General features: G+C 33.1%; 1 protein-coding gene across 1 annotated transcript in view; it reads left to right on the top strand.

Annotated features, from left to right (window-relative positions):
• Nucleotides 1-15,234, top strand: part of LOC106464945 (DNA (cytosine-5)-methyltransferase 1-like) — a 100,778-nt gene that overhangs the window by 50,700 nt on the left and 34,844 nt on the right. The window contains 4 exon segments of the mRNA XM_022392761.1: nucleotides 1,249-1,361; nucleotides 4,419-4,530; nucleotides 5,675-5,854; nucleotides 12,382-12,551. Coding sequence (XP_022248469.1) covers nucleotides 1,249-1,361; nucleotides 4,419-4,530; nucleotides 5,675-5,854; nucleotides 12,382-12,551 — 575 coding nt within the window.

Here is a 15,234-nt window from a genome sequence, read left to right on the forward strand (position 1 = left end):
TTGTTGTATAGAAGATATTTTAAAGTGATTCATCAGGTGGAAAACGAAGATTTATAATAATGGAATGTACGAAAAAGTGACCCGAAAAACGGCGCTAACTCTGTAACCCCTGGCCCGATTTTAACGAAACTTGTTTCTATTCTCATTTCATTAAAAATATGGCACTATTGTGTGCTGTATTTAATTACAGACAAGCAAACACACAAACAATCTCGGAGTTTTAGTAGTATATAAATAATTATACACCATGTAGCAAGACAGTGTTGTTTAGACTAATTAGAATATCAGAAAATTAACAACCAACAGAGTTATGGTTGGAAATTAAGATATCCAATTTCCTGTCTCATTTTCTTTTATATGTAGGGCATTTTAATCTAGTTATTCGTATAAACCAAAATTTTTTGCCTTGTTTTTTTAAGAGTTAAATAAGTTTACAGTCAGCATCAGTTTACGTAAAGATTACAAACATGCTGCATGAATGAGTTACCTTAAGTATTTCTCAACACAAAACATTTTACACTTTATTTTCAGGTATGCAAATTATCTTTGACAATTGGAAATATTTGTTTGTGTCAGTTAAATAATTTGTTTCTTTGAAACTATGTGTACAGGTAATTGCTATGATGAATATTTAGTATTAAATAGAAGATTGATAGAGTGGTATCAACATTGTCATCCCAGAATTACTAGAAAGCAAATGGGAAATATATATTAGAAAACAAACTGTATAATTGGTATACAATACTGTACAAGATCCATGTTCATGTTTAGGTTCTGTTGTTTCATCACCATGTGACAATGTTGTTCAGAATGAATGACAGTTTTATTGTAAAAACTTGTGTGTATTTTTTACATTCTAATCCTTTCTTGTTCATTAAAAGTAGTGTGATGTATGTAGCATTCTAATTTTTATGAATTTTATTATATTTGTGTAGAACCTTAAGACCCCTACATTTGAAACTTATCTTTTATGAAAAGTTGTTCAAGTAGTAATAATCATAGCTATACTTAGCTTCCATTTTTCTCAAATAATTTCTATTTTTAAATAACTAAATTTAAAAGGTAAGATGATTGATACATAACCTAACTAATTGCTGATTTTTAAGTTAGGATGGATGAATTTTCTGGTCATTCAAGTTTAAGGTTGTAAATATCAAGTGCTCTTAATATTTATTATAGGTAGGTTATTTCCTTAGATTTTAAAAAAAAATTATAATGTTTCATGGAGATTCTTGTTTTATTTTATAGGTTATGCATAAACCTGTTTCAGAAAACTGGGGTACACAAGGTGGTTTTCATAATGAAGAAAATGAAGGACTAGCTCATGATGAAGAAAAGAAGAAATTCTTTTATCAAAAATGGTTTGTTAGTAAAAGATACTTTGTAATTAAACTATTGTGAAACTTTTTTAGATCATCATATGGAAATAAAACTTACTAAAATAGATTTTTATTTTTATTTTGTTTCTGTAAGCAATTTCTTTATAGTGATAGTAACAGAAAGGAACAGTTTGATTAAATGCAACATTTCATGTAGTCATTGAATAGTTTTACTTTATTTTGTAAGATTCATGAATGAGCCTAGAAGTTCTGCCAAATTTTGCAATTTATTAGCAATAAAATTGTACATAGATTTCACTTATATTTAATAGATAATGCTATTTTCCTTATTGTGAGTTTGCAACAAAGCAGCCAAAATGCAAAAGTTTTTGGTATATATATATATAGAAAGACATGAGTGCTATTAAGGCAATATTACTAAAGTTTTTACATAAATGATACAGGAACAGGAACAACCAGTTTTTAATGTTAATGCTATGCATTTCAAGTAACCTTACTGGAATTACTAAATTAAAAAATATGAAGTAACTGTTCATTAAAAGTAATAAAATATGCCATTGATGGAACCAGTGACTTGATCTGTGTTTACCTTGGACATCTGTTTAATCCTATCCTGAAGGGCATCCTTTACTGCGAGTGTCACAAGGTTTTAGTGACTTACATTCAATATTTTATTAATCAATTTTTTTTTATGTTATACCAATTAGTATAGCATAATGTCTTAGCCAATAATCCATATTTTAATAGCATATAACTTTTAAGTTCTTAACTTTATAAGGCAATATTTAATAAAATCCTGAATTTCCTCTGGTGTGAGACATGTGACACATTTTCTCTAAGCATCTCCTCTTCTCTATTTTATCCACCTTCCCTCCAATAAGTACGAAATTCAATGTAAATTACTCACTATAAAATCGTCATTGCTCAGACAAACCATAATTTTTATAGCCTTCAAAATTTATTTGGTTACAGAGTTATCAAATAGAAAATCAGACCCCTCTTGCCACATCTACCTATCACATCCTGTCTTTCAGGATTTGTCAATAGTTCTCTCTGACATTCAACTGTATATTATTTATAACCAATAGAAAAAGGCAATGTTTTCGTCTATCAAATTACATATTATATAACGTTTTCTGAATGGAGAATTGTCAAGTACAAGCTTTCTTCCCATGGGAAATGTAACGACTATTTCTTGTCACATAGTTAAAAAGCCAGAAAAATTGTGAGAGTTAGGGGAAATTGTCTATTTTTTGCATGTTATTTGTCTATGTTCTTTGGTGCATTATTTAATTAAATATAAATTATTTAAAGTATTACTACCATTAGTATAAAAAAAAGTAGAGTCAAGTGTCATCGACAATCGACAGTAAGAAAAAAGAAGATTCGGGTAAGTACTTTGTTTCCTGTTTTTCATGTTTATTCTTTATTTATTATTATAAAAGTAACTAAAATGTAAAAATAAGGATCTCTTTAAGTTAGTTAAGGTTAGATTAGGTAAAATAAATAATAATACAATAAAAATGTTTCACAAGGCACGCATGTGATCAGCTCGTGGGTAACATAATTCAATAGCGTAACATGACCTCCACGTTTCCCAGATGATTTACAACTTACAATGGTGAAAATAGTATTTAGACATGGTTCAAAGGGCAATAAAACAATAAAATTTAGTTATAAATGGATGTATACTGTTACAAGTTTAAAGCTACATAGGAATAAACAAATGTAGTTTAATGTTACAATTTGAAGTCATTCTAGAAAGAAAAAAGGGTAATTTAGATTTATTTCAAGTTTTTTTTTTTTGGTGGTTACAAGATCAGTCAAATTGACCAACATTGTATAGAGTTAGGGTAGAGAAAATAACAGATAACATATAAAGTTTTACTGAAAACAAACACTTGAAATGTATTTAGGAGGTTTTAGAGATTACACAAATCATATCTGAGATTTTTGAGATGAAGAAAAGTATTTTTAATCTTAACATGAAAATCACTTTGCAAATGGATTATTCAAAATAAATACTCAATATATTCATGAATATATTGTTATGATATTGTAACATTACTCTGTAATTAAACTGTCTTACTTCATGGATGGACTTTTCCAGAGTTAGACTGTATGTGTCATTTTTAATAATGGACATTTTTTTTATTAAAATTAATGTTGTTAAGGTGATCTCTAGGAGTAATATAGGTGAAAGAACTATTCTTTATGATTGTAGTTGTTATTTTAGCTGTTTTAAACTTGTAAAGAGCAAACTAAGAAAATATACTACAACACTAAGAAATGTAAATCTTGAAGAATAAAAGTATAATCTCAGACTGACTTTTAAACCTCATAATCATATTAGACTAATATTTTTATTATAAAGCTAGTGTTCTTTGATGCTGATTTTAAACTTTATGGACATTCACTGCTTCAATTTCTTGGCAGATCAGTTATTTTATAGCTACAAATTAAAATGTAAATTAAAATTTTGTAATGCTGATGTAGTGAAGTTTCTTCTTAAGACATCTGTATCATTTTACAGTGTATTATTATAGTGTAAGTTTTATTATTCTTGAGGCATACCTGTATGTTATTTATGTTATAGAGTTTGAAGGTGCCATTACACTGAGCATTTTTGAATTCTTGAGATATACCATATTTTATACAGAGCTAGTACATTACTGTGTTTGTTTCTTGTTCATGAGACTCATTTTTAAGATTTTCTTGTCACAAAGCTAGTACAGTGTTATTTATGTTTCTTGGTTGTGAGACTCACCTTTAAGGTTTTCATGTCACAAAGTTAGTACAATGCTGTGTTTGTTTCTTGCGCATAAGACTCACCTTTGGGATGTTGAACTTTTTACAGGTACAAACATCTATGTTTCTGTTACCAAACTAAATTACTTTTAATGAATTAAGCACATTCTACTTTAGTACATAAAAAAAATCTTCTAGCTATTCCCAGACTGCTATATCTTATAATTACACAGAGTTAGAATACACTTATGTTTTTCTTTTAAATAATTTATTTTTAGTAATAATTCACTGAAATATGTTAATTTTCTTACCATTATTTGTGTATTACAGGTATGAACCTCAGATTTGTCGCTTTGAAGACCCTCCAGATCTTACAATACCCAACTCTAAAGATGTCAGACAGTTGTGTATCAGTTGCAAAAGAATGACTAGGCTTCGTGAGGTAGTAATTTTTACCAAAATAGCTGATTTGTTTTATTATTCTCAGCACATATAAAATAACTATATCTGAGGAGAATACCTAATTCAACAACTTTTATAAGGTGTTTAGTGTTTTCACGTATGAGATGATTCAGATTCATTATTGATGATCCAAATAACTTAATGTAGCTAGTAAAGACCTATCTTTTCCTTGCTTTTTGTGATAATTTGCTTGTAGTACCTAAGTAGTTGCTATCCTACAAATATTCTTATAGACATTTTTTATCGTATTCAGAAGTTAGGACCTAAGCATGGTTTTTTCTAATGGAATAATAAAAACCATCTAACAAAACTACAAGATTATTTTCCTGCATTCAGTTTCTGACTATACATAAAGCTTTTGAGTCCAAAGTCTGAAAATTAGCAAACTTTGATGCTAATTTTCTTTCAATACTCCATACATCTTAAAGTATTTTTCTATCAGTTTTCACATCAACACTCACAGCTCTGTTTCAGTCTTCCACTCACTAACACCTTTCTAATTCAGTTGTTTTTTACAAACTAAATACTAAACCAGCCACAGTTATATACTTACATTGATCTAATTAAAGTTTATGCTAGTATTTCAAACTTTTCTCCAAAAGAAATAAAGGGTAAAGCCATTCAAAATTCTTCATAATTCACATTTTATAATTATTCCTACATGTTAATGAGGTGAAGAAGAAATGGAAATTGCTTGAAACATTGACAGAAACTGTGTCATGACTGATATCAACTGTGAAAATAGTTAGGCACAGCAATTTCATTTCCAATAAAGCTTTCTCTTGAAAAATATATTTGTTGCCTATACCACTTTACACGTTATGTATGTATTTAAGCAGTGTTTTGTATAAAAAGTAAAAAGTATGTTTTGTTAACATACTTTCACTGATATGAATTAAAATTTCTGCTTTCATAATGTTTTTTGATTGTTGTAGTTTTTTTTATAGATAATTTCTTACTTATTTTGGTAAGTTTATATGTGGTAAAAATTTTTTAAGAAATTTTGAAAAACTGATAAAGTGACAAGTAGTTAAATCAATCTTAGTAATCAAATGCTCTGTTGGCTGTTATATTTCTTGAGTAAAATAATAAATATATTCAAGATTGTAAAAAACCTTGTTTAGCTGGAAATAGCACAAGTAGGGGAGATTCTGGAAGACCGAGAAAAAAAGATCTTTTATAAAGCTGTGTCTTGGAACACGCGAGATTTCAGAGTAGGTGACTGTGTTTACCTTCTGCCAGAAGCATTTTCCTTCCCACACAAGTCTAAGACTCAGGGATCCAAGATGATTTCCAAGAAAGATGTAAGTTTGCAAGCAATTCATTTTGTATGCATCAATGACTTTCTTTTATGGTTCATTCTGAAAACTTGAAATATATTTTTCAAAAGGCAACCAAAACTTTAATATTCTAGACAAACGTTTTGTGTAACTTGATTAACTTAAAGGGTATAACATGCAAATACTACACATTGCACTCCCTCATAGTGTATATTTCATATCTGTAAAAATTTTAATTATTCAAGAGCTCTAATTTTGATCATACCAAATCTAGTCAAGATCATGTGCTAAATTCAACCTTAGGTGTTACTTTCTATAACAGGATCCAACCACTGAAGTTATTGACACTTCTATGGGAGAGTTATATTGTGCCCTACTTTACCTTTTGTATAAATCAATGTTCCATGATTGTCATGAAACAAAGATATTTCATAATTCTTACTATCCAATTTTCTGATTGGTCACTCTCGGTTGAGACTGTCAGTGACCTTATTTTTAGTGAGATGGAGATGTATTCTGTCTAGTGGTGTTTCTCCAGGGGTAATGAAGGTGATCCTGGACATTCTGGAAAGAATGTAGATTCACATTTTCCAGCACCTTCCTTTATTCTGTTGGCTTCTCAGGAGGCCTCTGGCTCCTTTTCTTCAATTGGTCCATCTAGTGTGTGATGTTTTGGGTCTTTCCTCAGTTTCTTTTGAGCTTGCACCTTCCTTGATGGCTGAAAGGTCTCAGAGAGAATACTTAGTTCTCCCTCCATCCACTGATATTGTGGTTCATGCAGGGAGGTTTACTGCTCAGTTAAGTGAAGGGTCAGCCATACCTTGTCTCCCACAATTGTCATAACTACATAATTTAGCCTACCACTGCCAAGTGGATATGTATTCAGACTCTCAAAGAATACACCTGTTCCTGGAAGTTTGGACTTCTAGATACAGAGTCTGTAGTCAACCTGAGTAGATCACAACTTTCTAGGATTTGTCTCACCCTATATACAGTGCTAAGATATTTATTATCCCTCCAACTTTTGTTGGAAGACTCTCAGGATCACAGGGGATCATAGTTCCGCCCCTGTTCGAGGGTCCCGACTCCTGACATCAGCCCCTTGGTCCATTTGTACCCAGAATAGATTCTGTCCATATCCAAGTGATTCCTCTGTTTGGTTAGAATGCTGCCAGTGGTGATGATGACTATTGTATGCTTTTGGGGTCTATGTGGGCTCAGCTCCGAGAATTTCTTTACCACAGATCTGTGGGCACTAAAGGTCCTTGAGTCAGTATTAGTTATTCAGTTCACGTCTTCACCACCATTATCCACCCAACCTGTAGTGTTTCCACCTCCCGCATATACTCAGATTTCGGAATTACTAGGGCTATCAGAGTTTTGTTGGTCTAGGGGGCAGTAGAGAAAGTCATTCCAGTTCTTCCAGGGTTTTATTCCTGTCTTTTTGTTGTGCCCAAGAAAACAGGAGATTGATGTCCAGTCATCAATTTTTCTCATCTTTAGCAATTCCTAGCTCCTCCTAGGTTCACAATGGAGTGATTCCTCACTCCCATTGGCATTTTTTACTAGGATTGTGGATGTTCAAGTTCGATGTTGCCGACTTCTATCTGCACATTTCCATAGCAGTGTAATGGGCAGCGTCCTTAGGGCAAAATTGTTGGATTTTCAATTATACTGCCAGTCACACCAAATTTACTTAATGGAGGATCTGTAGTAGCGAGTGGAGCTCACAAATCGCTAACTCGAGGTAATTTACAGTTAGAATAATAAATCAGAATCCCAGACCAACATTGAATAAATTATAATAACATTTATTAAACATTTTCATATAATATCCAATATAAATCACAGTTTCATTAATTGTTAACTTTTTATAATCTTTTTAAGAAACGTTAATTAATACATAACAAGTACACTTCTTTAGTATAACATGAATATCCTTTTAATATTATTTACATTAACTGATCAAAAGAAACTATAAATCTATACTTACAACAGAGCCAGACTGGTAAACTTTTGGGGTTTCGAGACTTCCAGAGTCATATTTACGAATGATTCTAGAACTTCGGAGGAAATCCTGTACTCTTGAAGGAGACTGACTTTTGGTTTCAGACAGGGGTTTTTAAACCATATTTTCTTGGTATTCTCTCAACCTTCCAAATAGTATCCAGAACTACCTGCAAGTAGTTCTACCACTTCATTGGTTGATCTGTGCAATTTCCTGGGCTAATCCAGAACCATAACCAAAACTCTCAAGTGATTGGTTACTGTTAGGGTGAGTTAGCCGGTTGCCTCTCTACTGGTACCAATACACTAGCATCTTGTAGGGAATATGGCATCAAAGTACCGCTTTTGCTAGTTAACTTCAACTTTTTTGTAGCTTCTGCAGTGCTAACGAGTTAGCGTCAGTAATCCATCACAACCTGTCATAAGTGCTCGTGCACTTACTTCGTTGCTAGGCAATATCTCTATATGCTTTTCAATGTCACTGATTATTTCATAATACTGATGTTTTTAATCACGCCATTTCTCCATGTATATGTTCATTAAAATATTCAGAAAAATGTTACAACTTTATTTTTAACTCTTTTCAACTATTAAATATACTGAAGCAATTACAAAATTCTCTCAAAAATATTCAATTGTTTCAGCAGCAGCATCCTGCCACTATCTGCATTTTGTGCATAAGGGTCAGGTGCTGCAGTTCAGGGCTCTGCCCTTTGGACTAACACTGGCACCATAGGTGTTCTGCTGAATTGTACGAGTTTTTCTTGCTACCTCCTTTCCCTAGGCCTGTGCCGTGGAGGCATTATAATGTGACAGTCAATCCCACTATTTGTTGGTAAAAGAGTAGCCCAAGAGTTGGCAGTGGGTGGTGATGACTAGCTGCCTTTCCTCTAGTCTTTCACTGCTAAATTAGAAACGACTAGCACAGATAGCCCTCGTGTAGCTTTGCGCGAAATTCAAAACAAACAAACAAAGCTAACTTACAAAAAAAAAGTATCTAATAGGACAGTGTGAATATTAGACGAATAAAATATTAACCTGCTACAAGCCAAAAAACAAACCTAGGTTGCAACAGGCTCTGTAGAAATGAGGTGTTCCATAAGACCACCTAGAGATAGACCAGGGGGTATTACTGCATGATGCTGGACTGCTACTCATGGACTATCATGAGTAATGCATAAGGGGATCCTGCCCGTCCCTGCTGATCATTGGATTGTAGAAATCGGGGTCGGTTTGCTTTTAAAAATTTAGGGAACTTGGTTCACCTATTGCGCTGTTTCCAGAGCATTGCTCCTTGGGACTTCCCAACATGCATTACCCCCCACGTTTCTCTACTAGTGGAGCTGGGGAGTTCTTATCACTCCCGGTTTCCAGTTTGCTTTTAAAAATTTAGGGAACTTGGTTCACCGATTGTACTGTTTGCAGAGCATTGTTCCTTGGGGCTCCCCAACATGCATTACCCCTACATTTCCTTCTAGTGGAGCTGGGGAGATCTTATCACTTCTGGTGTCCAGTTGCTGGGGTGGTGGACAGAGGCTATTCCTCTAGAGTGTTTGAGTGACTTTCGTTCACTCTTCGAGACGAGGGCAAAGTTGGGGGCCCTTATACCTGGGTTTCTGGATGTTTTTTTCTGAGATGTTGGTAGGAGAAGCACCAGCCTATGTGAGGTCCTACTTATAATACCGGTTCAGATTTGACATTCCACTATCAGGTGGGTTGAGCATAGCCCTTCTTTTTGATCAGTATTTGTTCAGTACATTGTTCATGGAAAAAGGTCCATTGTCTCCTTGTAATTCTGAATGCAGAGTGGTCCCATACTGGGTCCTTGGTTGAGCACAGTTTGTTCCACATCCTCCCCATAATTATGGGGGTAAGTGGAATTTACCTTGCCCATACAGTTGGGGAGTGAGGATGAGTGTTCATAATTCCAGGCTGGATGAGTTCTGTTTCCTCAGGTTGAGTATGGCATACAGGATTTCTTCATTCTGAGTTTGGAGTGTTGCCTTTTGAGGAGAGGGTTTGTCCACTTTGGTGTTGCTTACCTTCTTGTCTTGATTCAGGTGCATCACTTTATAGCTACAGGTTGGGATCCACTCACAGATATATATATATTGCAGTCCAAATACCCTAGCCACCAACATGGGATTTAGGACCCATGGCTCTATAATTCAACCCTGAGCAGTGAGACCTCTGCTATATGAATGAGGTGCTTACATACAGTACCAGGATCGAGGGTGCATTGACAAAGGTGGAGCGTCACGAGACAAATATCGCCAAGGGCAATTAAGAAGGGTATAAAAGACTGGAGCAAGTGAGAAAAAATCTATGTGCTGAAAGTTTATAAACATTATTGTTTAAACAGAAAGGGACATTAGTTTATTGATTTTTTTGGTAGTGGAAATGGATAATTAGCCTGAACAATTATCCATTTATCTGACCACATTACACATTTCCTTTGGTAATGGTCTAATCCTGATGATCTAGGCACCACTGGAAATTTTTTTTTCTTTTTGTTTTTTGGCAGAGCTAAGTGGTTTAAGTAGGGGGCACAGTTACCAAAGTTACTTTCCCACAGCTAGTTTTTATGGGTCAGTAAGTATTAATAGGACTTTTCCCACATTGTAGGCCGATACTTAATGCATTATTGGGAAAGTGTGTCTTAACAAGCATGGCTCTGTAATAAACAATACAATGGGTGGGTTCATTGCTATGACCCCAATAAACACAAGACAATGTGCAAAGCTTGTTAAAGAACATGGGACATAAGCATGATTGGCAAAAGTATGCTGAAAAATCACATTGAAGGGCCAAAACACATTGAGAATGTGCAATTACTAAGGAAATCAAAAAGTGGAATAACTGCTTACATTGAAAGATTTATTCAATAGGCTTAAATCTAGTCCTGATCAAGATTAGTGACAGTGACAAGTTGTAGGCCTAAAGATAGTCTGGATACCTGCATGAAGTCTAGACTTATGGATGACTTCATTGTTAAAATACTTTGAATATAAAATTGTGAAGCCTGAAATTAGATGGACATTGTATAGTATATACAACCATCATTCAGGATAGAAACAAAAACTTGAGGAGAATATGCCAAGATCTAAACATCTTTTGATAATTTATAAAATTAAACAGATACCGACATTTTCTATAACAAACTTGAATGTTCTACAAAGCCACTGTGGGAAGCCAGGAGAAAATCTTAATAAGCTACTTATATTGTCTGCTTTTGTCACTGTTAATAATATATTAATTTTTGTTTGTATTTGAAACATGTTAAATTTACAGAAAGCTGCAAGCATAGTTTGTTCAGTTTAGCCTTTTGATCATTATTTCACTTAAACCAGTATGATAGACTAGCATGTATTTTTTACAGACATTAGAGCAATAGTTTGTAACAGTCAAATTTAAAGTTAAGTGAAAGACACTTTTAAAATTAAAGATATATTATAATAGACATTTCATTAAGTTGAGGTTGCTTATGAAAACTGATGTCATTGTTCTGTTCAAGCTTGGATGTTTGTTAGTTTAATATCAAGTTTTATGTTTGTTCAAGTAGTTATTTGTAAAGAATTAAGATACATCTTCTGATTAAAAGTTTTAAACATAAAATTTATACTTAACTGTTGGTTACTGAGCTGTATATTAGTCCTTGAAATTGTCTGAGGGGGTCCTGGAAAAGTCCTCAAAGTGCTTGAAATTGATTTTCTCAGTTGTACTGTATGAATCACTAATCATTATTGACCAATTATACTGTTGTAAAATCAGCAAGTGTTTAAAGATCCGTTAGTAACTGGATGATTTCACATTAATAGTGGTTGACTCGTGTTAAAGTCTTAACCAGAATAAATTACATAGTGATCAGACACTGACTTTTCTTTCTAGTTTTGTAACATCAAACATTATACTACTACCAATCAGAATCAAGTAACTGGTTAGCAACATTCTCCAAGTGCTTGTCAGGTGGGCACTAAAGTATGACTGACCAAGTACGAAATGGCAACAGTCTAGGTTGGCATCAGATGCAGTAGGGTGTAGTAACAGTGGTCTTCTGAAATAATAACCCAGTTACAGAAATAGAAATAAATTTCAGAAAGCGTGGAAGTTATAAGCTATAGGAAGATTGAGTTCATTGCCTGGATACCACAGAATATATCTCACTATTGTACTGTAATTTTGTAGTTTATATTGAAAGTTTATATGAATTAGTCATTGTTCACTGTAGCTGTTTATTGTAGAGTGTGAGTTTATAAAAATTGTACACACATTCAGTATGAGAACTTTCTAAAAAAACTATTTTTGATAAAATATATCATAACCGAGTTCATTTTGGTTAAAAATATAAATGACCAATTTCCCTATAATATTCATAATTCTGAACTGATTTAACTAATCAATATGAACTGATGAGGTACACTGTGATATGAGCTTCTCAGTGATTGGTCAAAACAAGTGTTTATGTATGTTAATTTTAATGGTAACACCTGAAAAAGAAATTAACAGTGTAAAAATATCACAACTATATCAACATTTTCTTCCAGGTGGATGAAGAGATGTATCCAGAGTATTACCGTAAGACTGATTACGTTAAAGGATCAAATCTTGATGTTCCTGAACCTTTCTGTATTGGGAAAATTAACAGCATATTCAAGCACAATAATCAGTTAGGAAAGAGCAATAGTATAAAATTAATAGTGACTAAATTTTATAGGTAAATGAGTATTTATTTATCTATATTGTAATACATGTTACACTAAATATATACATACCAGATGAGATAACAAACATTGAAAAAAGTCATATTAAAGATGACAAACTTATCCAAATATTAATTTAGCTGATTTATTTTTTTAGGCATTTTAGACATGATTGTTTATAATGATTTCTGTAGAACTTTCAGAACAACAGTAGATTTTTCTTTGGGAAAAAGAAGAAAGAAATGTCAGTATAGTGTCAAGCAAGGTTCAGGCAAAAGTGTTTGGAATCTATCATGCAGTATAAATAATTAACTAAAGGGTAAAAATAGAATAAGGTTGTATTATCAAACTAGAACTAATCAGAAAAAATTGCTGATATACTTGTGTATAAAGCACAAAAATGTGTGTGTCTGTCTGTTTGTTTGTCCATTATCTAACTACTTGATTGCTGGGCCAATCTCAACCAAACTTTATGTGATGATAATTTGGAACAAAGGGCATGTTATTGGGGGTTCACAACCCTCTCCACCCCCATTATTGCTGTTATTGAACATTTATTATGTTTGATGTAAATTAACATTTACAACATTCACAGATGGTGCCACATCCTTCCACCAAATAAAAAACTGTTAAATTTTCTATAACACAACATACACACAGTGTGGAGGGAGGGCACACAAATGTTCCTATATATCTGGGACAGTGTGCTATCACTCTCTGTGGAGGAATCCAATGAAAAAACAATGGCTACAACTATTTCAATACAGTAGTCCCTCTTATATACAACTAACCTATCTGCCGTGATAAAAAAGTTGCATCTGACAGGAAGTAGTTATTCAAAGGATCAATAACCAGATAACAAATGACCAAGTTCAAGCTGGGCCAGTTGCTATTTCCAGAGGTTGAGCATAATGGTTTATATACTCTACAAGTCATCAGATAACATAGCAAATTGGTACACTGTATAATAATAGTTATGATGGATAACAGTTTAGTAAAGATAACTTAAAATTGTTTTGTTTGTGTTTTATGTAAAATAATTTATTCATCAATCACCCATGTATCACATTTTTATTACATACATATAAAATATCACAAAGTGACACAAAATTTATTTCATAAAAAATTGTCCACCTTTGTTTGTTTTGCACATTTAAAGGAGTCACTTTGAATATTCAAGAGTCTGGCAGTTATTTTATCAAGAAGCATTTCGTTGTGAGTTTTCATTGCATGATTTTAGCATCAATTTATAAAATAATGTGTAATAAATGTCCAGAATTCTACAGCAGAGAAACCAGAAGAAAATTGGAAATCATATTCTCCGAACATAATAAAAAAAAAAAAATCCCATATTTACCACCATTGCAATTCCAACAATCCATTGTATATTTATACAAAGTGCTGTTATTTTAAAGAAAGAACCAAATATTGCCCACCCTAAAACAAAAATTCACCTTAAAAACTTGGATCCTGTGATTCCAGCTCTGAAAAGGGATCATTCTTCAAATTTAAAAGAACCAGTAAAGAAATAAGAATAAATATCTGAACTAAATTATTGCTAGACTCTAGCCAATACCTAATAAGGTAATCCTCTCTGAACAGAAATACTACATAAAATGTAATATGTTGCATTAAAACAATTTCAAGTTGATTAAAAATTCACGATTTCCATGTTTCATTTATTTTGTTGCTTTCGTCACAACTTTGGTCTATGTGAATGTCCACATCACGTTTCGATATCAACACTTGAGCCTTCTTCTTTTTCACAGTGACTTCCTATTCTCAGCTTGAGACATTCGCAGATATCATGGATGCCTTAAGGCATTTCATTAGCCATGCTTACTGCACAGATTAGTCGAGTCTGTCACTCAACAAACAGTGAGTTAACAATCTACACACCCCGCTTGTAAATCCTAATCAGGGTACCTAATCTCTAGGCCACTAGCTCAAAATCTACTACATTCACTAAAAGAATAAAACTTAATTCCATGAGTGGTGCGAAGACAAACAACAGTTTCTGACATCTCCTGGTTACCTTTCAGAACCTGAAAGTTTTTAAACCAAAATATTTACATGCATGTACCAAGGAGTTTGATTTGAACATCCTGGGGTACCAAGATACATATACTAAGTTGTGAAGCAATCTCTGGTCATGTGGTATCTTTGTTCCATACTGTATACACTGTATTCTTGTGTTTCTGTAAATTACATTATAGATATGAAGAAAAGTTGTTATAGAGAGGACGTTATTCGACCTTCTGCCAAAAAATCACGGTTGTATGTCACATTTGTCAGGAAGTTGTTCCTGGGAGGTCAGATTAATGTAAAATCATTATGTGCACTGAAAAAAAAAGTCATATTTAAAAGGAAGTCATTATTGAGAGGGGTCATATTCACCAGGGACTACTGTAACACATAAACTCATATGAATTTTTACTACAACAGTCACCATAACACTGATATGGAGAGCCATTTCTTGAGTTATACCCACTTTCTATTTTGACTCGTGACTTTACACCTTCATTCTGTATGACACTTCTGTGGCCAATGAGTGTCAATTCATTAATTATTTAAAAACAGTGTGGAAATACATTAATAGCTGGGTGTTGGATGCTACCTCTTTGTGGAAAGTTACCCTGACTATCACAAAGTGTATACCATGTTTTAAGTATATACATAGTGAGTTCTATAGCTTAT

Source organism: Limulus polyphemus, unplaced genomic scaffold, assembly GCF_000517525.1.
Source record: "Limulus polyphemus unplaced genomic scaffold, Limulus_polyphemus-2.1.2 Scaffold1791, whole genome shotgun sequence".
Taxonomy (NCBI): domain Eukaryota; kingdom Metazoa; phylum Arthropoda; class Merostomata; order Xiphosura; family Limulidae; genus Limulus; species Limulus polyphemus.